We start from the raw sequence: 24,106 nt of genomic DNA on the forward strand, positions 1-24,106 counted from the left end.
AAACTATTTAAAGGGATACTTCCCCATTCCTATATACTACACTGGACAGGGGTTTGTGCGACCAAAAGGTAGCGCAAACCTGGTATGAATGTGGTCTACAGCATACTTTCTCTTCCCTGTGGTCTGCTGGTTGAGATCCATAGGCTAAAGCCCTACAATATCACACTGCAAACCAGCATGTGGGAAGTGTTTTGCCTCTTCAAAATTTTCCCCATGTTGCACCTTCATTCAGTGAATCCAAAGCAGGTTCCCCCCCCACACACACACACCTCTCCTCCTGGTAATAGCTCACCTTACCTGGTCACTCTTGTTACAGTGTGTATGGTAACACCCATTGTTTCAAGTTCTCTGTGTATATAAATTTCCCCACTGTATTTTCCGCTGCATGCATCCGATGAAGTGAGCTGTAGCTCACGAAAGCTTATGCTCAAATAAATTTATTAGTCTCTAAGGTGCCACAAGTCCTCCTTTTCCCAAAGCACTTTACTGACATTAGCAATTCAAACCTCAGTGCACAGTATTCGCAAGGCTAATGGCAGGTCTCAGTAACTGTGTACAAGTACCAAAGGTAAACCATGAACCAAAGATGTCTAACCCCAAACAGGGATCACAGGCAGCCATCAGAAAACAAAAAGAAGAGAGGCGCACACAAGGAAACAGAAGCATAAGAGCTAGTGATGGAAAAGACTTACCAGATGATTGTGTCCACCGTCCTGTAAAACCTAGGGACAGAAGGTCAGTATTTCACTCTCATGCTTCATAGCATATAAACAACAAGCATTTCGTTCAGTCATCTCCATTGGTAAGCACCAGGAGTTTCCTATCCTGAACCAGAAATACATTAACTGCTTTGTTTAACACTCCTGCTTTGTTGCAGAAGTTTAGAACTGACATTTCTGAGCTTGCCTCAACACTTTACATTAAGTCAGGGTGCTCATTCTTACACACTGCTAAGCAGACCTCTTTGAAATGAGAACTCAGTTCTAACGATGGAATAGTGACCAGCGCTTCCATAACAGAAGTCTTTAGTTCAGTGCTGTTGTTTTCTTTCTACAGCATTGGCACTCTTCTTTTACACCGATGGGCACGGACATATTTTTGATGTTCCTGGACCTCACTTTACTGGATTTCACTGCTGATGCACACGAGCTCTGCACATCACCTTCCTCACCATCAATGTCATAACCTTCAAACTCCAGTCCTGGAACCCATCAAGCAGAATTTGGAATTGCAGGTCTGGGGAACCACTGACGCAGAATCTCATGACACCTGGCATTCTGGAATGCGTGTTGCTATTGGACATGCACATGCTTCTCAGCACGTTCACTAGAAATCTCTTTCGTACAATGCTGTCTGCCTGCTGCAACATTTAATTCCTCATGAAACATCAGCCAGACTTTTCTCCTGACAAGACTCCTGAGACAGCCAGATGACAAAGCTCATTCAAACTCCTCTACAGTTTCTGTTCCCCAGCCAAGAGAGACCATTTCACATACCTGTCTCTCGGTGACACTTCAACTATTCCTTCCACAATCTGTCCCTCTTCTGAATAACCTACCTTAAATAACCTACCTTTTCCCCAGCATTCCTTGCTATGTCAGCTGACAAGTCCAAGCAACACTGGGATGACAATTCCCAGAAGTTTATCTCTACTGTAAGACCCTGGAGCAGAGAAGTGCTGGTCTAAGGGCAGGTCTACACTACCATTTAAGTCAATCTAACTTACATCGCTTAGGGGTGTGAAAAAGTGCCCCCGCCCCTGAGCAACGCAAGTTTCACGCTGTCCACACCAGCACTGCTTCCGCTTCTCACGGAGGTGGAGTAATTATGCTGAGGGAGAGTGCTCTCCTGTTGACATTGTGTGTCTTCCCCAGACATGCTACAGAGGCGCAGCTGAACCGATGTAGCGCTGTAGTGTAGACTTGCCCAAAGAGAATTCCCTCCTGAACAGTAAAGGACTAATACCATGAAGAGCTGTTGAACTGATCCACTTCAACATGGAGGAGCAGTCTAGTGGTCGCAGAATGGAACTGGCTCTTCGGAGGGTCTAGTCTCAGGTTTGGGATTCACTCACTGTGCATTTCAGTTTCTCCAAAAAAGGAACAATATGTTATTATTCAGTTGTATTACCATGGCACCCAGGAGCCCCAGACATGGACCAGAGCCCCACTGTGCAAGGCACTGTACCAGCACAGAGCAAGAACTGTGCCTGCCCCAATGAGCTTACAATAATTTACTTGTCCACCTTGCTGCTTTATTGCAAGAATTAATTAATGTTCATTAAGCATTTTGAAATATGTGGATTCATGGTATTATTAACTATCATTATTATCCATTCATACAGATCTCCAGGTTACAATTGTTTTGTTTTATAACATTTTAAATTTATTCTTTAATTTCTTTCTCTCCTCCACCCTTCATTTTGTCCTGTACTCATTTCTCCAAACTCGTAACTGCTGACTTGAACTGACAGTGTTTTACCTTTATTTTGACATTGTAGCATGGTGTTCATAAAACAGTACTGAAATAGTTTTGACATTATCTTGACATGGTATTTGCAGATTTCCATTGACATTTTTTTACCATCGTTTTGACATGCAGGCATTGTCACCATCATCAGTTTGACATTGTAATTGTAATGTCATCTGCACAGTGGCCTCTGTAGCTTTGCACTGACAGCCTCATGGAATTATTTTTGCAATCTGGCAAAGTGTCCAAGAGAATGGGATGGGAGGGATCCTCCTGGCAACTCTGGGAGATTCGCCGCCGACTTCAGTGGGGCCAGGAGTCAATTCCTCAAAATACAATCACAGGCCTGCACCTGCTCAATGGTGAGTTTTCAATCTTAAAGGGACACATCGCCTGCAAAAGTAATCATAGAGACAGTGTGGTCCAGTGGGCAGGTTACTGGACTGGCTGTCAAGAGACCTGGGTGCTAGTCCCAACTCTGCCACTGATCTGCGAGTCACTTCATCTCTTTTCTCTGTTATGTCTTTTAAGAGTGTAGGTTCTTTGAGGCAGGGACTGTCTCTTATGATGCATTTGTATATTGGCAAGCACAAGCTATCTGTCTTTGGTACTTTTATAGGCCCCATTACTTTAGTATCTGAGCCCCTCACAATATTTAATGCATGCATCCTCACAATACCCCAGTGAGGTATGGCAGTGCTATTATCCCCTTACCGATGAGGGACTGAGGCACAGAGCAGCTAAGTGACTTGCTCAAGGTCACACAGGTAATCTGTAGCAGAACTGAGACTTAAACTCAGGTCTCTCATGTCCTAGGATGGTGGACAATCCTTCCTCTTTATGGAGGAAATTGGTCCTCAGTCCTGACTGGGGACCAATACATATGCAAATAAATAATAGTTTTAAGCAAATTTCCTGATTTGTGTTTCTGCTAATGCCTTAAGATCTCTCTCTCTCATTGTGTGAGTGTATTTTGCTTTTTACTAGTTTTATTCTTCATTTTACTTTTGCAATGGAGTCAACTCAGCTTGTGAAACTAGACTCCACGTTTCACTTTCCATCCGGAGTCAGTTTAAACTGATGATTTTCATGCACTAGCCCAAAGCTCATGCTGTTTTTGTCATCTGGGTTGCCAGCACTGCAAAGGAATTTTAAAACTCCTTCAGTCTGTTTGCATGTAAAATGTATGTCAACTTTTCTAACCTGTGAGGATTTGCAAAATGTCTTTTTTTTTTATAACACAGTCTAAAATTTGGGAACTAAGGGCCTGATCCAAAGACCACTGAAGTTAAATAGAAGGACAGCTATTGGTTTGGATACAGCTGCAAACTTCGTGACAATGTCTCTTTAAATACATTGGACATTTCAAAAAAAAAAAAAAGAGAGAGAGAGAGAGAGAGAGAGAGAGAGAGAAGGAACTGGGTCCAATTACCCTAACAGGTCCATGGGTCTAAAATATTAAATGAAACTTTCCAGCCAGGCAGGCAAACTGAGATCTCATCTTAGCCAGGTGTGACTTGAAACACCTGAAATATTAAAACCCCCTAGGGAGGTGTGGGGCTCAGGGCAGAAGTGACAGATTAGTCTTTTCCAGAACCAATTGGGATGGCCAATCATACCAGCCCGCGGGGCCCCCCCAAAGCACCGGGCCTGGAGCAGTCACCCCGATTCACCCTACCCAAGGGACAGCTCACTAGATGCTAATCCTCACTAGCTCTCTGAGAATATACCATGTCTGAGTGCTTTGATCCAAACCACTCTTTTGCCAAACTTTATTCAAGTTCATCCACTTGGCTTCCTTACACAACGAAGAGCCCTGGATTGTGGACTGCACAGATGGGAAGCCCCAAAGATTGCCCTCAAGGATTTATTCTAGACCATTCTGACAGGGGAGGGCTCCAAGCCCCCCAACTCAGACTGTCCACAAAATCCATGGAGAGGTCAAGGGTTCCCTGAGAGGTCAGGGTTGTCTGCAAAGAGACCCTGGACCTTCAACTTGTCTCCAGGGTCCTCAAGCTTCCCTCAGCTCTATAACAGCCCCATATCTTCTGACACTCCCACTGGTGTCTCCCAGCACCTTTCCATAGCATGGAGGTCCTATGACGTACAGTAATTGTGAACCACAGTTGCTAGTACAGGCTCCATCTGGATTAAATTAGGTACAGATTCTCCCTCAGCGTTCTTACTTGAAAATTGAAAATATTTTTTATGCTACAAAAACATTTGTGAAAAAATGAAAACTTACACCAATTTTTGGTGAAAAATGCGCTGTTGTTATTTTAAAGATAATTTTTGGACAAAGAAAACTTTTTGTTCCAAAAATGCTGGCAAACTCTACTTACCTACCTCAGACAGGGTGCTTCAAAGCTTAATTAACATACAGCATTGGAATTTTGCTATCTGAGGTGACCCCAGAGTTCTTTCCCTGGGACCCCCCCACCCCGCATGCTCTGGCTGGGGCCCCAGCACTCAGCCAGGCCTCTCCTTTATGATGTCCAAGTGGTTTTCCCACTCCAGTTCAAGTCCTCTGAGGCTCAGCCTTCTGACTGGGCCCTGGAAAGTCCACCCCATCCAAGGTTGTCGAAAAAAGGGAATAAAAGAGGAAATAAGACAAATGAATCATCCGAAAGTTTTCTTCAGGATTTCTCGTCGGGCTGTGAGTTCTAAATAGAGTTCACAGGTAAATAGAGAGGTATAATCCCCTCTCAAGAGGAGTAAGCATCCTAACTGGCTGGTTGGCCGGCTCACCTACCCTTCCTTCCTCTCGTCTGGACAGTGGTCATCCAAGGAGTTTCTGTCTTCCACTGGCTCTCTCTCCAGGAGCTGAGGACTGAAAGTCTGCTCTCCTCCCTGGTCTGCCCTCAACTGAGCTGCGTTTCTCCCTCTGAAGTTCCTTCCTCCAATTCTGACATCTCTCACAGATGTGAGGGAACAGGACCACCTGAGCCCACGTTAGCTCATCAACCTGTGTTGCCTGTATAGCATTTGTATACCCCATCACAGAGGGTGAAGTACCATAATCGCCAGCTATAGTTTTAGGACAGGAACATGTTTCAACAGCAGAAGAACAAATCAGGGTGGGAGGTGGGGATTCTGCCTCGCTAGGCTCAGTGTACTTCCCTTCTTTGCAGGAAGCAGACTGCTGCTCTTTCCTCCATTTTCAGGGCCGTACCAAACCTAATAAAAATCTACCACACGCGTGCCTCGGTAGGAGACAAAGCGTGATGCTACAGAGCAGAGCACAAGGCCCAGGCACCTCCACAAAACAAGCATCGCTGGCCTGCCGACAAACCCAGATCCAGTCACCCATTTGCCAGATATGTACAGCAGCTGCCAAGCAGGCCACAGGCCAGCTCCTTTAGTTATGGTCATGCGGAAGGCGAGCCTCGAAAAACAGAAAAACTGCTGCCCTGTGGAAAAGCATTTCCCCTTGACACTATATTTAATTTGTATCCTTCCCCATTTAGGCACTTGCTGATGGTCAAGAGGTTCCCTTTCAGCCTGTGTCGGTGCTGCTGAAGACAATGCTTGGTCAGACGCCCGTCCTTGCCACTCATGGCGGATGGTTAATTTTGGATGATGAATACCTAAACCAAGTGTTCACCGATGAGTAACATTTTCAGTAGGCCAGGTAGGTAGTGGGCACTGTGCTTCCATACTAGAGAAGAACCTGAATCACAAAATTCTGTTCTGGAATCAGAGACAAATCCAACTCCACCAAAGTCTGGGGTATTTGGGCCCTTGAAAAAACCCAGCTTCAGGGTGTATAGGAGGCTATTGTTAGAACCAATAATGAGTTCTTCGGAATAAAAGTGGGTTCACGCCCATCTTTATTACAAAGACAAATACTTTTACATTCTAACAGGAAAGTTAAAATTTACACCAGTCATGGCTCCTGGCCACGTCTTGCGTGAGAAGGGTACGGTCCTGAGGCCCTGAATGTTAATGACACTGAGCTAGCTTTGCTCTTAGTTGGCTTATGGAACTTGTTGCACAAACCCAGCAGGGACGAGCTTGTAACCCAAGCTGCATCAGTTACTTTATTCATTATGTGCATTAATAGAATCCTCACTCCCAAGTCTAGTCACCCAGTCTCCTGATATATCTCAACAGCTGTACATGTGGTCAGCTGTCCAGCCCAGCCCACAACCTGCTTTACTTTTGCATCACACGGTTGACATTTGAAAATGCTTAGACACGCCAAGACTTTGAAGACCACTTGAATAACTTGCAGCATTCCTTCAAGTAGGCAAACCTAACTCGACAGGGCAGTCATCGCCCGAGACAGTCTGCCCTATGCACTCCAGTGCAGTCCAGCCATGGATGAAGGCAAAGCACTGAAAATCCGGCTGACTTTCTCTGTTATTTTGGTTGGCATCTCTTTAATGTTTGCAGCTGTGGTGACTGATCACTGGGCAGTGCTGAGCCATAGAGTGGAGCATTACAATTCCACCTGTGAGGCTGCTCACTTCGGGCTATGGCGGCTCTGCACAAAACAGTTTTATATCCAAGACAAAGCTACCAAGGAGCGGAGCTGTGGGCTGATAACTCTGACAGGAGGTACGTGCTTGCATTCGTTCCACTTACACCCTGAAAATGCATGGGAGAAAATGTCAGGCTATTCTTAGTAACATCTTTTAGGAAGTGAAAAAACATGCAGGAAAAAATACGGTTCTTGTTTCCATTGCACTTCATCTTACAAGATGCAAAACGTCGATTTGGTTTTCATATTAGCCTGAAAATACACCTCACTGTCACATTTCCTTGAGGCCTTATCGTAAATGTATGATGCCCTGCCACCATATATATCTGTAAGCATATTTAATACACTACTCTTCAGCTCTTTCAATCCAGCAAAGATAGTGGCTGGTATAAAGGGGACCAGATAGGAGAAGGCAAAAGTCACAGAGAGAAATCAGGAAGAAGGATATTTTCCCACCAATGTTTTGCTGACATCTACAACCCTGCAATGACTATGCAAAGCCATACTCAGGCAAAACTTCCATTGAGTCCACAGGGCATTTTGCCTGAGCGAGGATTACTGAGTGGGGCCGATATCTGTTTCACTAGAAGGAGTTCGTAGTTCAGAGAGCTATGCCAGAACCACTTGTTCTTGAAAGCTCCTAAGTAATTCAAAAGCTACTCTTCATAACTAGTATTACTTAGGGCAGCGTGGAACTGCATGTGATGGTATATTTCTCCAAGTGCCAAAAATGCTGTAAATTAAGTGAAAAATAATCTATAAGTGATTTATGAGGTCTCCTTAAATTTAATACAGTGACAGAAAGCAACTGTGCTCTGTGTTTGTGATGAAAGAAGTCTAATCAAACACTTTTCTTCATACTGCGTAGTTACATATTCTGAGAGTAGTCCCATTGAAATCAACAGGAAGGATGGTAGACTGCCCCCCTCGCTAGTTTCCTGGAAGAGCATTACATTAGCATGATTTGTGAGAAGTTGTATTACATTTTTGCTGATTGCAAAGTCTGCTGCAATCATGCAATATGTGCTAATACCCCTTTCCTGACTTTTCTAATTTCAAGAGGCTAATGGCAAATTGGATTATTTCCTAGACAGAAATTCTCCTGAATAACAGGATTCCCTTCTGATGACCACCCCAGGTTGAAGTTAAAGTTAGATTTTAATATCTTTGTAAATTTGCTATGAAATCATATAGTGATGATTCTCAGTCTGTCTGGCTAAACTATTTATTATTAGACAGAAGAGGCTGATCCACAGCATTCAGATCTGAATTCAGATCTGGCTTTCCACCACAGTTGGGGGCGTTTGAATTGGGAGGTTTCCCTTAGCCCCATTTCTAATTAATATAATAAATACATTCTAATATAGCTAGTAACCTTGGCTATACCATTGTCTCTGCACGTGTAGGAAGCTTTATGTTTAAGGGGGAGACAGACAGATTGGGAGAAATACATAAATACCAGACATTGTTGGATAAATTTAAAACTCGTAAATATCCAGCTGTCTCAGTAAAACAGATTCATCATCTATACAGCACCAAAGCGTTAGATATCTTTGACAGACATCAGCATGTGCTTGCATGGACATCTCACAGCTGTGCTATCCGCACCCTCTATGCTGGCTTCTTAAAGTGCAGAGTAAACAAATGGGTAATTATGGAGACAGCGAGCTGAAGGCCTCTTTGGAGCAGCTTGACTGCAACAGTGATGACCTTTAGATATTGGATAGGTGGGTATACTTTTAAAGGGCTTGACAGATTCTCCTGGGATTTGATGAAATTCAGTTTCAAAACCATTATATTCAATAACACTGAATTCTTTCATGTGTGTCACTGGAAGTTCTAAAAGAGCTCTTTACAACCGCTAATTAAATACTCGCATCGCTGCTGTTAGGTAGATACTATTATCCCCATTTTTACATTAGGGAAACTGAGGCACAAGAACAGGTTTCAGAGTAGCAGCCGTGTTAGTCTGTATCCGCAAAAAGAACAGGAGGACTTGTGGCACCTTAGAGACTAACACATTTATTTGAGCATAAGCTTTCATGGGCTACAGCCCACTTCATCGGCTGCATGCAGTGGAAAATACAGCGGGGAGATTTTATATACACAGAGAACATGAAACAATGGGTGTTACCATACACACTATAATGAGAGTGATCAGTTAAGATGAGCTAATACCAGCAGGAGAGGAAAAAAAACCTTTTGTAGTGATAATCAAGGTGGACATTTCCAGCAGTTGACAAGAACATGTGAGGAACAGTAGGGGTGGGGGAAATAAACATGGGGAAATATTTGTAATGTAATGTATTATGTAATATTATGTAATGACCCATCCACTCCCAGTCTTTATTCAAGCCTAATTTAATGGTGTCCAGTTTGCAAATTAATTCCAGCAGTCTCTCGAAAGCTCAAATAAATTTGTTAGTCTCTAAGGTGCCACTAGTACTCCTGATCTTTTTGAGGCACAAGAGGGGTCAAAGGCTGGCCCAGGGCCAGCAGCGTATTAACGCCTAGGCCAACAAGGCCTAGGCCTAGGGTGGCAAATGTGCAGGGGCGGCAAATTTATAATAGCAGCCAGAGGCTGCTTCCCGCAGCGCTGGTTCGCGCCCTCTGCCCCAACTCCACCCCTTCCCCATCCCCATTCCTCGCCCCCTCCCTGCCCCTATTGGTCCCCTTCCCCAAATCCCTGGCCCAGCCCCGCCTCCTCTTCTGAGCGTGCCGAGTTCCACCCCTTCCCCCCTCCTTCGCGAAGCTGTTTCGCGCACAAGCACTGGCAGGGAACAGGGAGAAGCAGGACCCAGTGGCGCGCTCAGGGGAGGAGTCAGAGGTGGAGCGGAGGTGAGCTGCGGCGGGGGGCGGGGTGGGCGGCAATTATTTCAGGGCCTAAGAGCGGCAAAATCATTAATCCGCCACTGCCCAGGGCCAGCCACGCTGAGAGTCCATGGCAGAGCTTGGAAAAGAACTCAGATGTCCTGGCTTTCAGTACTCCGCTCTCGCTGCTAGACTACGCTGCTCCAGAATGGCACTCCTAGTTGTAATGATTTCACACAGCTGAGGAGAAATGCCAGCGAAGGTTGTCAGATTTGGATTAGTCAAGAAAGGCGAGTGAAACAAAAAACAAAGGTTCGGTAGGTGACCTGTGTGTCAGTAAATCTGTTTTTCTGTAAATCATATGCTATCACCATCATTTGAAAAATTACCATTATTTACCACTTGGTTAATAGTTACCTACCCAGCCCTACTCAGGGGGAAGCGGGATAGCATTGTTTCTGGTTTTTATTACTTGTTGAGTTTAGCACTGTATTGAATATAGTGGGCAACTTCAAACTTGTAGTCTTATGGTTTAAGGCAGAGAGATTTACATTTTAGCCACACATTTAAAGGTTATTGACAAATTGGAAAGGGCTCAGGAAACTGTTACAGAGAATAACAAGATCCAGTGGCTCAGAGCTGAGGCTAGACAAAATCAGACTAAGTAATAATTTTCAAGAGTGGATTATTCACCACTGGAACATCTTACATAAGGATATGGTGGGTCCTCCACTGCTTGGAGACTTTAAATCCAGATTGGATATCTTTCTAAAAGGCGTACTGTACCTCAGTCAGAAATCAGTGGCTTGATTAGGAGTCACTTGTGAAATTCAATGGCCTGTTTATTCAGGAGGCAGATTAGAGTATCATAATGGATAAATCTACGAAATTGAGTCAGGAGTCCTAGGTCTGGTATGAAATTCCTGTTTGAATGTGAGCGAGTCACTTCACCTACCTCTTGTGCCTCAGTTCCTTATCTGTAAAAGCGGGATAACAGGCCTCAACTCACCTAGAAGATGCTATGCAAGTGCAAAGAATGATTATTTTTACGCCTTTCAGCGGGCTGTAGAGATGGGCTCAAGCCATTGAGTTCAGATCCAAGGGTCGGGAAGTGTGTGAGCCAAGGTTTTGGTCTGTCTGTGTTGTGAAGGACCCCTGTGAAAGACCATATCTCATGGAGTTTAATTTATCTACGTCAGAAGGACAAAGGGTCACTCTGACAGTATTCAAACCTGCATTTCCAGGGAGCTTAGGCATTCCAGACATTGATATAGAGTGCTAATGGATCACATTCAAAGCAGTTGCAGATATCCGGGTACACAGGTGCATGGTTTTGTTGGTAGCTAGCCAAGGATGGCCAGAATTTGGGAGGAATACATCACGTGGCTGCAGGGGAGAGAGACATTAATGGCAAGAACCCCTGTCCATGGTGGGCCTCCTGATTCACCGGTGACACAACTTATTCCTTCCAGCAGCTCAAATCATTGTTGGCTTCTTTATCATTTTCCCCTGCTAGTTCAGCTGGTTTTGCGGAGATTAGACAGACACATAAGCAGGAATATTCCAGGGCTCACCAGGCCCTACCCAGTTTAGTTTACAGGAGTTGATCTGGATCATAATGGGTTGCAGGATACACAAAGTAACGGGTCTGCTGGGAAGTGATCTCAGCATCAACTCAAGCATGGCTATCATTATACTAAAACACAAACTACCGCCTGTAAGTTAGAACACAGCTGCCATGTAAAATGCTGTTAGCATCTTCCATTGGATTCCTATCAAACGACGCAGAACCCCCTTTGATTTTGAGATGAGCATGAAGAGCAACCTCTGTGGCTCTGTACTGTAAATGGGTTTGTTCATGAGCACAGGAAAGGGACCTGGGTCCCAAGGAGATTTTCATACTTCTACATAGCCATTTTCTTGCCTTCTTCAGAAATAAACTAGTGATTCTCCCTCTCTCTCACTGTCAAGAGCATGGTGATAAAAAGTGTTAGGGGACCTGAAGAAATAGAGATAGATCATGTCCCTTAAAGCACCGGTGGCCAAACTGTGGTATATGAAAACACGGTGCTGCCTCCTGTTTCTCGTTTCCAGATGGTAAATTACATAGAGGAAGCCAGGAATACATTAAATATTGTCCTAACTTTACTTTTCCATGTAGGCAATTGCTGTAGTTGCCACAGGATGTTCTGTGATTGTGAAAAGAAGGGGAGGTGGTGCATGCAATCATGGACAGTAGTGGAGATCGGTTGGGCAATTATGAATGACAGGTGAAGTGGTCCAGGCAATCATGAGTGGGAAGGAAATTAAACCCAGTGATCCTGAATGATAGTGGAGGTGTCCAGGCAGTCATGAATGGCAGCTGAGGAGGTCCAGGAAAATCATGAATGGAAAGGGAGTTAAGTCCAGTGATCATGAATACAAGGGGAGCTGGGCTGGGTGACCGTGAATGGGAAGGGAGGTGTCCACCAGAGACTCTGTTATGTTGTGGACCATGCTATGAATACGTTTGAGAACCTCTGCCTTAAACAGAAGCTATTCATAGCTCATTGATAGGTTTCTTTTACTAGCTCAACAGAGTAACTTCATGGCAGAGATATCACAATTAGGGGTAGAGAAAAGCCAAGGATGCTGCAAAGCTTTCATCTATTATAAAATCCATTTTAAATCCCCATTATGTAAACAGAGCGTGACACAAATGAGGTGATTTTTAATTCATGATGTGGACTGTAAAGGATGGAAGTGGCGCAGGTCTGTTGAATAACAGGGGACTGTGTTGATAAAGAGATTCCTGGGACTAGAACAGAGTAGTTTAAATGATGTGCTGAAGCATTTTTATGATGACCAGTGAGTTAATTGCTGGGTAATACCATTGTTTTAATTTGAGCAAAGTTAGTAAAAGGACCCCTCCTCTCATGCTAGAGGCCCAGGGAGACATGACTCGTTGATGCATATTAATTCCATCAAAATTAACCCAGTACTCACAGGGTAGAATATTTGCTTCTGTTTAAGGTTTGCCACTTGCATTCAATGGGGCTGCAGCCATGTAACTTAGGGTACATCTACTCTGGAGCTGAAGGTAGGGTAGACATACTTGGAGTAGCTCCAATCGAACTAAAGCACTAAAAATAGCAGGATAGCCACAGCGGCATGAGAGCAGGGCAGGCTGGCCATGCTGAGCACAATCCCCTCTGAAATCCAGGCTACCCCCAGGCAGCCAGGGTTATGCCACTCTTTCTAGTGCACTGACTTAATCAGAGCTAGTGTGGGTATGTCTGCCTGAGCTGGAAATTACACCTCCAGCTCCAGTGGAGACATACTCTGAGAGAATAAGTCCGTCTACCACTTCCAGTGCTGCGGTGGAAGATCCCCTGCATTTCATGTGCAAAAAGCCTCTCCCTGCTGATCCATCGTAGCTTCATGCAACCTGAACAAACTGCTCCAAAACCAGTGCAGCAGTGTCATCCAGCCAATTTCCTGTGGTACAATTTCCTGTGGTACGCAAAGCTGTGGCCCTTGCCCCCAATCAGTTCATGGATGGTTGATTTTTGGACCCTGGCTTTGCATTAATCAGCACAAACCAGGTTTCTCTTCTGCCAACACCTCACTTTTCTGGAGACTAGTTAAAAGCAAAACCAATGGCTTAAAGACTAAGCATTTCCATTTTGTCTTGGTTCCCCTGCCCTCTGTCACAGGGATCAAAGGATCCCAACAACAACCTCCATCTCCCCAGCATGGAGCAGCATTGATACATATTCTCAACCACCCTACGCTCACTGTCAAAGGGATGCAGCTGCCCCACGCTAGTCCCCCAGTCCTGATTGCTTGGAGACACTTTGTTGTCTTGTGTGCACATCGCTTGCAGTTTTAGCCTCAGTATGCAGCAGCTTAAACACAAAACACAGTCACAAGTCTTTGAGTCCAGACATGTTTGCTCCAATCTTTTTCAGTGATAAAAGACAAGCAAATGAGCAGAAGCTGAGAGACAGAATAAATATCAGTTTATAAAAAAAATACAATAAAATAGCTACCTCTCAGAGGAAACTTCAGCTAATGAGCCCATGCTCATTAGTGTGTTATGCATGCTGCTCCGTAACTGTCTGATCTGCTATTGGAGAGAAAATAAATACCATACTTGTAACAGCAACTCCAGAATATGCCATCTACGCTGTAGGAGACATGAAAAGAACTAGGCTGATAAAGTGCAATATTATGGCATCTTATTACTATTAAAATTAGCTCTTTAAATATACACAGCCCTTCACAAAGGTTTGTCTACACTGGGGGTTGCTCTGGCTGCAGCCGTTCATGCCCAGACACTGATGTAGTGGCTCCGGAACAAAAGCCTAGTGTAGACCGTTAAAGCCATAAACTGCACCAGAGATGCTTACCCTGGATTCACACTGCACTAATGGCTTTGTGAGTCTACACCAGGGGTTTGCACTGGTTAAGCTGTGGCTGGCTACCAGTGGCTGAAATTTCCGGGGTGCAGCAATGAGATGAGCAGCCTCACAACCCATTGACTTTATAGTCTTTTCTTCCCAACTTCTTCCGTCCTCCATTATTTGTTCTACAAATTATGATCATTTGTGATCCAGAATGGTTAAATTCCCTGCAGTCTTGGAAGTATTCCCCAGTTTTACTATGGCAAATATAACCTCATGGTACAGTAAATGTGAGATTTTTAATATAGTCTGTAAAGGCAGGGTTGACCATAGTCTCTTCAAAGTATCCGGCTGATCATTAGCAAAGCACAATCAGACAATTTAAGGTCCCAGTTGGCTATGTTTGCAGGATCTTGTTGATTACACAACTTCCATCCAAATTCTCAGCAAGGGGATGTTCTCTCAGCTATATGTACTTGTCAAGATCTCAGTTAAATGTGTTATAAATAAATGCTAAGTGCAAATAAACTCCCTCCAAATGGTACAGCTGGCAAAGCTTAATGTCAATGGGCATCATCCCAACAGACCCTTCCCCTCGCACTCACTCCAGATGCTGAAAACATTATTTTTTGCAGGCACAGAGAGATGCTTTCCATCCTGAGTCCCCAGTCTTTGTTCACAAGGGTCACACCACAGAATAGCTATTTGTGACACCAGTAGGATAGCCCAAGGAAGTCTGGGACAGTGGGACCCTGCTCTGTTATACGAAAACTCCACTTGCTTCATTGTGTTTCAATAGACAGTGAAGCTTCACTGAACTGTAAAAAGATTCCAGGCTGCAAAACCTCATCGATTTGAGCTACTAGCAAGGCAGCGAATTCTTCCCTCTAGTGCCTGCTACTTGTCTTAACTGCCAGGAATGGCAAGAAGGCAGATAAACCTGTCAACACCAGTGGCAAAGAGCCTGAAACAGGAGAGGGAGCTCTTATGCTCACAGCCAAGTCAGAGGGGAAGCTAGGGTGGGGGGACTCTTCCAACCCAAGGCAGGCAGGGGAAAGGAACTCCTTCTGATTTTAGCAGAGGAGAGGGAGCTGCATTCCACATTACTTTCCTTACTTTAACCCCAGCTCCTTCCAGAGGTGTGATGTCCCAGGCAGCTCCCTGGCTTGGTGGAGAGAGCATTAGGCAAGGAAAGAAGGAGGGATGCCATTCTGGAGGGGGTGAGTTGGCAATGGCAGAAAGGAGAGGAGGGGAAGATGCAAAGCCAGCCAGGGGGGTGCCAGTCTCAGGAAATGCCGCATGGGGCACTGAGGAGGCAGGAATCTGCACTGGCTGCGGCTGGAAGGAAAGAATTTTCTGTAATTCCTTCTTAAAACAGAAAGGTTGACTCCCTAGGCAGCGCTTTCTTTGGGAAGAGTGTCCGAGGTTTTGCCCGATGACAGCCTTGTGATTGCTTTATCTCTGCTTATGTAGCCGGCTGCCTTTCAGGCAGTATCCATTCACCTGCTCAAAAATAAAACATTCTATGCCAATTTCTCCTCTCCTCTACACATGTGCAACCCCTGGGAAGTCAGCAAAGTCACCAGACATTCATCTTGGTGTCAAAGGAGAATTCATCCCTCGTGGACTCCAAACCATGTCCTTTCTAGGGTTGCCAACCTGCCAGGATTGTCCCGGAGTCTCCAGGAATAAAAAAATTAATCTTTAATTAAAGATAATGTCATGCGATGGAGCCTCTAGAAATTCATCTGACCAAAGCTGGCAACCCTAGTCCTTTCCCAAGTACCTCAGAGGCCGCTCTGCCAGCAGAGCTTGCCGTGCATAGTAAATATAATGTACACAGATCAGATTACAGACTGGCTAAAGCTTAGCACTTCTTCATGCACTTGGCCACCAACTTTTAGGAAATCCAAGTTCCATTTCCTTTCCTTGATTCTCGTCACAATCCCCTGTGTGTGTGTAATATGCCGCAGAACGTTCCAAGACTACGCTAAGTGACATTAGGCCTGAGCCGAGAAACCGATGGGGACTTACATATCGATTAACGTTCTATTATTTTATATTAGCAGCTTGTGGAGAGGTCAAGTGCATTTGAAACCACCAGCAGGACATTTCTAGGCGATGAGTTTGTGTTGTTAGGGTTTTTTTGACTGGCATGGATGAGAAGTATTCTCTAATAACGGAAGCGTAGGCTCAAGGCCCATTAAAGCCACATAAAGCTCATGCTTAAGTACTTTGCTGGATCAGGGCATAAATCACTGTTTAAAGCACCTCATTGCCTGGTTTGCTCTTAGATGAACTGCATACCGGACATGTCTGCAGCAAGTTCAGGATTAAGGTCCCATTAATCTCTACCCATTTGAATTTTTCAGTTCCGTTACTGTAAAAGAAAATTTTATTTCCCTAATTTTGGTTTCTTAAACTCAGTTATTCTTAGCAACTGATATTCTCCTTTGTTCTTGTTCAGACCGTAACTGTTCCTACTTCAAACACTTCTCTCCAGGGCAGAGCACAGAGATATTTGAAAGAACCACCCAAAAAGGTAAGAATTTGCTTGGACGAATTCTTTACTAGCATTACGTGACCTGAGTGTATATGGGAACTAATGTAAAGGGTTTCACCAGATTTAGGGCCCACTGAAGTCAATTGGGAAACACCTATTGATTGTACAGGGACTTAGAACAGACAGTTGACACTGAGATGGGCTTCATATCCCACTAATCGATGCTCTGGACCAGCCGAGGCACCGGATTCCCGGGGAGACCAATTTTCAAACAGCAGCCTTTTCTTCTGTTGTCCGTGTCCCATGCTTGGTTTCTGCACAAATTGTTCCTTAGGCACATGAAACTGGCATTATACATATAAGGGCCAATTTGGAAACCCCAAAAGCCTTGCCACCGTATGTATGGCACTCACAACACTGACACTCCCTCCTACCTCTAAACAGCAACAACAAAGGATATTAATAAAATCAAAATAAATAAACAAACAAAAATCCAACCCCAAGCAGACTTTTGACTTCAATGAGAGGGAGGTACCCGAGGCTCCACGTAGCCCCCTAAGGTCTTTGCTATTGCTATAATGTGACAGGCACTCAAAGAAAGAAAGATCTAGGCCACAGCAAAGATACCCACATCTGAAATCTGACCAGATAGTGTTTACCCTGCTTGCATGCGGAAAACTATCTGCATCTCACAGACGATTTAGACCCTTTCTAATCAGTCCTTACTAAAACCTTATTTTTAGCAATAGTCTGAAGTGCTTGCCTCTCTTACTGAGGACGCGTCTCCTTACATTTTGCTACACAACACATTGTAGTGTGGAGCAAACTAGACACTGATTGCATTTCACATAGTAAACCACCTGCTTTGCTTCCGCTGTAAATAAAAACGGTGGGAAACCCTGTAGCATATGGTTTTCTAAAGAAGCAATTTCCCCCAGACACAGGGAAGACTGTGAATTTGAAATGATACTCTGAGTGGAATAAAGAACAAATATCGGAGCTGCCTGCTTTTGTTACCTATTTATACGCTATTATACCCATCCATCCAATCTGAAAAATGTCGCCACTACATTGTTAGTCACTTCAGAAGAAAGTTGAGAAAAACGTCTTTTCTGTGAAGAGAAGGAAAAAGCCAAAAGCATCACAAAAGGCTCCTAAATTGCAACTAACTCTTTCAGGCGGTTCAAACACATAGCAGATAACACACAGGAAAAAATTTTTAAGAAAACGTCAATAGAACAAGGAGTATGAAAAAGCAATGAGACCAAAGAGCAATATGCTTTGGCCTACTACAAAAATAGCTTCATTTCTATGGAAGCCAATTAGTAAGAGGCAGAAAGATTCTTCATGATTCTGCTTAGAAGATAATTTCTAAAGAATAACATGGAAGGCAAATAGCACCAAGTGATGCTATGTTTCATGCCTGGCTACACATGTTAAATATTAAATGCATCTGAAAACTAATGCAATATGTAAGTGAAGATCTGAATTATTCAACTGGCAATTTCTCCCCTCCATTCAGATATTGAACTGTGTTTTGGCTGGGTGAATTATCTTACACATAGCTTAGCTTGGCTGGATGGAACACCTTTGGAGCAAGTTTATTCCCATGCTCTTGAGAAGCTAGATTTTCACAGAGCTGGGAAACTTTGTTTTGCAGGATGAGGAGAGGATGTTGCTGTGTGATCCTGGGTAAGTCATTTCACACACACACACACGTACGTCTGTTTCCCCTTTCCCTTTCTTGCCTATTTAGCTGTCGAAGCTCTGGGGCAGAAAACTGTCTCTTAATATATGTTTGTATATTGCCTAACACTATGTGGCCCTGATGACAGTTGGAGCCTATAGGCGCTACTAAAATAAACATGTATAATAAAAATAGCATTGCTTTCTATTAGCTGCTTTTTTTTTTTTAAAGGAAAATCTAGATAGAATAATGGAGTGAAACACTTTTAAAGATTTAAGACCAAATCTCCACCCTCTCAGATAAAACCTGTATGGGAGGAAATCTAATAAACTAAAAAGTTGGTCATGACAATTTATTACTCTATTTTAAGCTACTTCTGGGCTTTTCTCCTCCAGATTCTACCTCCAAGCCAACTCAGTTTAAACATTTGCAGGGGATGGTTTTAGGAAGTGATGGCAAATCTTCAAACAGAACATGAGGTCTCGTGTGCTCATTTGTGAGGCAAAATGTGTTTGTATTGCACCTAGCACAGTGGGGTCTGGGTCCAGGACTGAGGCTGGTCAGCACTACTGCAATACAAAGAAATAATAATTACGGCAACATATTCTTATGCTCACCTATTTCATCATAGTGCTGGGGGGCAATTGTGAGTACAAACAGAAAAGTGCCCTGGTCTGACCCTTTTGTAATCCCATTGGGCCCAGGGCAGACAATGTAACTACTTGTGAGGGTGCGGCCTAGTCAAGTGAGGACCAGGCCCGGAGTTTCTATCATGTCATTATGTCTGTCATTTGCTTTTTTCTACTAGGGGTGTTTAGAAAGAGTCTTTGTCCCTACTCTTTTGAGTCTTGCGTCTGCTCCCACTGAATTCAGCAGGGGCATGACCAAGACCCCTAGCGGCTCACCACACTTCTTCTGTGCTAGAAATACTTGGTTCTCTGGGGCCAGTTATCTGCATCAAGGAAAGAGCAGCTGTTACGATTTTAAATGTTTTCTTTCCTTTGCTGAACTGATCCCATTGCAGAGGCATGGTGGCGGGCGGGAGAACACAGGAAGTCGCACCCATTCATCTTTCTCTCCCTCTGTTTTGCCTCGCCAGAGTATAGCATTTCCGCTGCAGCCATCGCCATCTTCAGCGTGGGCTTTGCAATCATTGGAACAATCTGCATCCTCTTATCCTTTAGGAAAAAAATGGATTATCTCCTGAAGCCAGCGTCCATGTTCTACACCTTTGCAGGTAGGCCATTTGGTGAGACTTAAAAGAGATGTATGCACTTAGATCTTAGGGCAACGAGCGTGACAGAGAGCGAGATGTCATGAAGGCTGCATTCATCTCCTTGCAGCAGAAAGGCAGATCATTCCATACAACTGAACTTATGTTATTGAGCTCTGAAAATTTGCCTGACAAACAAGAGTCAGCTCTGAGAGGCTATTCTGTGTGAGTGTATCTGAAATGTTGGAACACTGTAGAATCACCTCGAGAAAATGGGTATTTCTAAAATATTCAGTGTTAGACCCTGCTGTATAGCAGGGATATGTGGGAGATTCTAGGGACAGAAATCTGTCCAGAAGACATTGAGCACCAGTGTCAAATCCTCAGCACAAACCTGATGTAGGAAGGGGTGTCACTCATGATCCTGAATACGCTTCAAGGTTCCCCTGTTCTTGATAAGGCATCTGCTACTACATTTTCTTTTCCCTTGAAATGGCTTATTTCCATGCCATACTCCTGCAGAGCTAGGCTCCAGCCTAACTGTCTATGATTGGTCCATTTAGCTCAGTGCAATCGTATTAGCAGGGAGTCCGTTAAAACCTTATGTTTTTTATTATAGAAATAAGGCTTAACCTGCTTCACAGCCCAAACTATGTCACAGCATTCCCGCTCGATGACGTGGCGGGGGGGGCACTGTTTTACTTCAGGAGGCAATGCGGGGCCTCTTGTCTCCCACCCCATTCTGCATTAGCACTGCCCAATGTTAGAAGCATCAGTATTCAGCACAAAGGGTTTGCTGAAATCAGGGCTGACTAAAACTGGGTCTTTAGACAAAACCTCCTTTACGTCCTTGATATCGCTCTTCAGCTGGCTCATTGGCTTTAACTGCTGCTAGTTGTTCCATGAGTCTTTGATGGGCTCTCAGCTTAACATCCTCAGCGTTTTGTTTTTTTTTTTTTGGTCTCCCTGATCCACAATTCCACCATCAGTCTCTGGATCTCATGTTCTTCCTGGGCTGCCCAGTACAGCAATTGGGCCAGTTCCAATGGCGTGTTTTCTTCTGTGGCATCCGGTGCAGAAAGGTGCTCAGGTTTCACCTGGCCAGCATTTATGAGTAAAAGTCTAAGCTCCTGAAATGGAGTTTTTGTTTTATAGGATGTTCCCTTCTCCTTACATCACTTTTCAAGGTCTTTTCTGTGAAGACTATCATCTGACAGTGGTTCACTCGTTGTGTCTAATCTTGAACCTTTCAAACTCTCAATATCAAGTTTAAACTTTTAACAGAGCTGGGTTATGATCTATAAATTCAGTTGACCTGTGGCATGTGAATCCTGCCAAGACTATTCCAGTGTCAAGCTGCCTCGAGTGGCTCAGGAGAATGAGTACCAATCTCAGGGCAGACCCTTAGGAAGCAGGTCACACTTTGGGTACTGTGATCTATCTTAACACCTGACTCTGTGACAGATGGGCCCTGACCCCAACAATCACAACCATATTCAGGTTACTCCCAGTCCCAAAGGCCCAGTCACTTACCCCAGGTCAATTACCAATGATAATGCTTGTAGCCAATCCTCTAATAAGTGAATTAAAGATTTATTAACTAAGAAAAAGAAATGAGAGTCATTGACAAGGTTAAAGCGAGTAAACACACACACACAAATGAGGTTTAGCCTTAGGTTCCAAAAGGCAATAGGTGCTTCTATAATAAGCAAGCTCGATGTCCTTAGGGCTAATCCAGGCCAACCACTAGGGATCTTTTGCTTATGCTTAGTAATTCTTGACCCTCAGAGTCTAAGCAGCATAAAGATAAAGTTTCTCCCTATTTGGGATTTTTATTCCCTTCCCCCGGAGTTCAGGCTGATGGAACGAATCCCCATGCACGTCTCCGCTTCATGGCTGTGAGGGAAACAATCAACAAAGTCTTTTGTCCTCTGATGTTTCACAATGGCTGATCTGGTAACCCTCACAGACAGGCCCTAATACCTTTTGTAGGAAGCCAGCATTTTACATGAGTTAATGCTTTTTTCTGGTGAGTTACCCAGTTACAGATCTCACTGCTAACATGGGGGACAGATGTTCTAAGTGAGATTACTACATGCCGCATCCTACCAGCATTTCATAACACTAAACACATTCTTACAAACTTAACATCTATTTTAGAAAAGTTAACACACAGGTGAGCCAGACTAGTTTCCAGCTCTGCATATGTCCGTGTTCCGTTGAGGCCTAGAGGCCTTGGCATGAGCTGGCACCTGGTCTGCCAGTGTGACACAGGGCACAAATCAAAGATCATCTGATTCAAGCCTCAGATTATGACGCTATCGCAAAAAACATGATGGTTGAATTTTCACTGCAGCCAGCACTACCTTTTCAACCCATCCTCCTCTTGCCTGTTAAATACCCGATGGTACTTAGGTAGCTCAGTGAAACAGGCTTTAGAACAGCCAGCTCCCAGAGAATGCTTTGGTGACCAAATGCATGGTTTTAATTCTACTGTTTTACTTGCTGTTGAAATGCATAGCAGAAAGAGTGAATTACACAGTGTTTTCTTCACTTTTCAAGAAGCCCTACTTTACAGTCACAGCTTCATGAAGCACTGTATGGCTCTGATCGTTCCCAGCCATGTTTAGCCTTAACCAACACCTGCCCATAGGACTTTTTGTTTCTCCTTAAAAATGAGATTTACAAAGCTGCCTAAATATAAAATGTTGTTTCTAGCTCAGATATAAATCACTGTCTGAATTCGGGTGCCAAATTGGCAGGACTATTGGTCCCTGTTGCATGGCATTTCTTGTGCCTTACAGCTCAAAAGGTGACTTGATTACAGCCCATATCCAAACAGGGAGCAGATATCTCATACTCCAAGGACTCTTAGTCTAGCCGACAAAGGCCATACAAGATCCACAGTGACTGAAATTTGAAGTTAGTAAAATTCAAACTGCAAGTACAAATGTTTACAGAGAGAAGGGTGACCGGATGTCCCGATTTTATAGGGACAGTCCCGATACTTGGGGATTTTTCTTATATAGGCTCCTATTACCCCCACCCCACCCCCACCCCCATCCTGATTTTTCACACTTGCTGTCTGGCCAGCCTAACAGTGAGGGTAATTAACCCTTAGATCCGCTTGCCAATGGATGTGGTAAGTTCTCTGTCCCTTGGAGTTCTTCAGTCCAGACTGAAGATCTTTCTAAAAGACACACTCTAGTTCTACAAGAAGCCAGAGGGTACAATGCAGGAATGAAGTTCTATGGCCTGTTATGCAAGAGGTTCAATTAGGTGATCTTATTGATCCTTAAAACCTATGAATCATCTATGAACCTCACTGCGTAGTCTTCTAACCAGAAACACAGGCAAAGAGGTCAGTTATGAACGAAAGCAATAAGGACTGAAACCCCTGCTCTCCAGCTCACCCCTCTCTTATTTCTCCAGGCCTGTGCATGATCATCTCTGTTGAAGTCATGAGACAGTCTGTGAAAAGGATGATTGACAGCAAGGAGACTATCTGGATAGAGTACTACTATTCGTGGTCTTTTGCCTGTGCCTGCTCCTCCTTCGTCCTGCTCTTCATCTGTGGGATTGCTCTTCTGCTAATCTCTTTGCCTCGCTTCCCACAGAATCCGTGGGAGTCTTGTATGGACGCAGAACCAGAGCACTAAATGCCTTCATCTAGGCTCACTGCTTACGCAATACCGGAAAGGGCTACAAAAGAATTGATACATTTTTTTTAAAGTGTCAGGATGGTGGAATATGAAGACAAAAGTGTCCTTAGTTAAAAACCAGGTTATTGAACCAAAGGGAAGTTCAATACTAATTATTGTTTGTTGTTGTTTTTTTTTTAAAAAAAAAAAACAGCTTGGGTTACTCAATTTGTACCCTCAATCCGCTGAATGCTGGGCAAAGTCATCAGCAATTTGGGAATGCATTCGGCAAATGCAGTTGAGGGAAAGTGAGAGAGCACGAGATGGTTTAATGAGAAGGTGCATAATCTAGTGGTTAAAGCACAGGACTGGAGTTGGGAGATCTAGGTCACATTACTGGCTTGGCCACAGACTCATGGTGGGACTTATAGCTTCTCTCTGAGTCAGTTTCCCCATCTTTACAATGAGAATATTGCTTCCCTATCTCACTGGGGTGGTGTGGGGCTGATGTTTGTACATAATTTGGAGATCCTCCCATTGGAAGTGCTGTATCATTAGCAGTGTTACAATAAAAGAGGTTTAGGGATAAAATCACCCTTACAAATGTACCGCCTAAACTCTACAAATTATTTCGTTCTGCCAACCTAAGCACTTGTCATAATTAAAACTCCTACGAGGAGTCCAATGGCACCTTAAAGACTAACCGATTTACTTGGGCGTAAGTACTTGGGCATACTTGGTCATAAGATCCATCTGAAGAAGTGGTTTTTTTACCCATGAAAGCTTTTGCTTATGCCCACATAAATCTGTTAGTCTTTAAGGTGCCACCAGACTCCTCGTTGTTTTTGTGGATACAGACTAACACGGCTACCCCTGTGATAATTAAAAGTCCTATGACTCCTATTGTATTTGAA

The 24,106-nt window shown here is 44.0% G+C and overlaps 1 protein-coding gene across 1 annotated transcript; it reads left to right on the forward strand.

Annotated features, from left to right (window-relative positions):
- The first annotated feature begins 6,788 nt into the window (after positions 1-6,788).
- CACNG1 (calcium voltage-gated channel auxiliary subunit gamma 1) lies at positions 6,789-23,210 on the forward strand. The gene is made up of 4 exons (XM_077834409.1): positions 6,789-7,029; positions 16,616-16,690; positions 19,438-19,575; positions 22,984-23,210. Exons 1-4 carry the CDS (start codon positions 6,789-6,791, stop codon positions 23,208-23,210), a joined length of 681 nt encoding a protein of 226 aa, XP_077690535.1.
- The last annotated feature ends 896 nt before the right edge of the window (positions 23,211-24,106 follow it).

This window comes from Eretmochelys imbricata, chromosome 14, assembly GCF_965152235.1.
Source record: "Eretmochelys imbricata isolate rEreImb1 chromosome 14, rEreImb1.hap1, whole genome shotgun sequence".
NCBI classification, from domain to species: domain Eukaryota; kingdom Metazoa; phylum Chordata; order Testudines; family Cheloniidae; genus Eretmochelys; species Eretmochelys imbricata.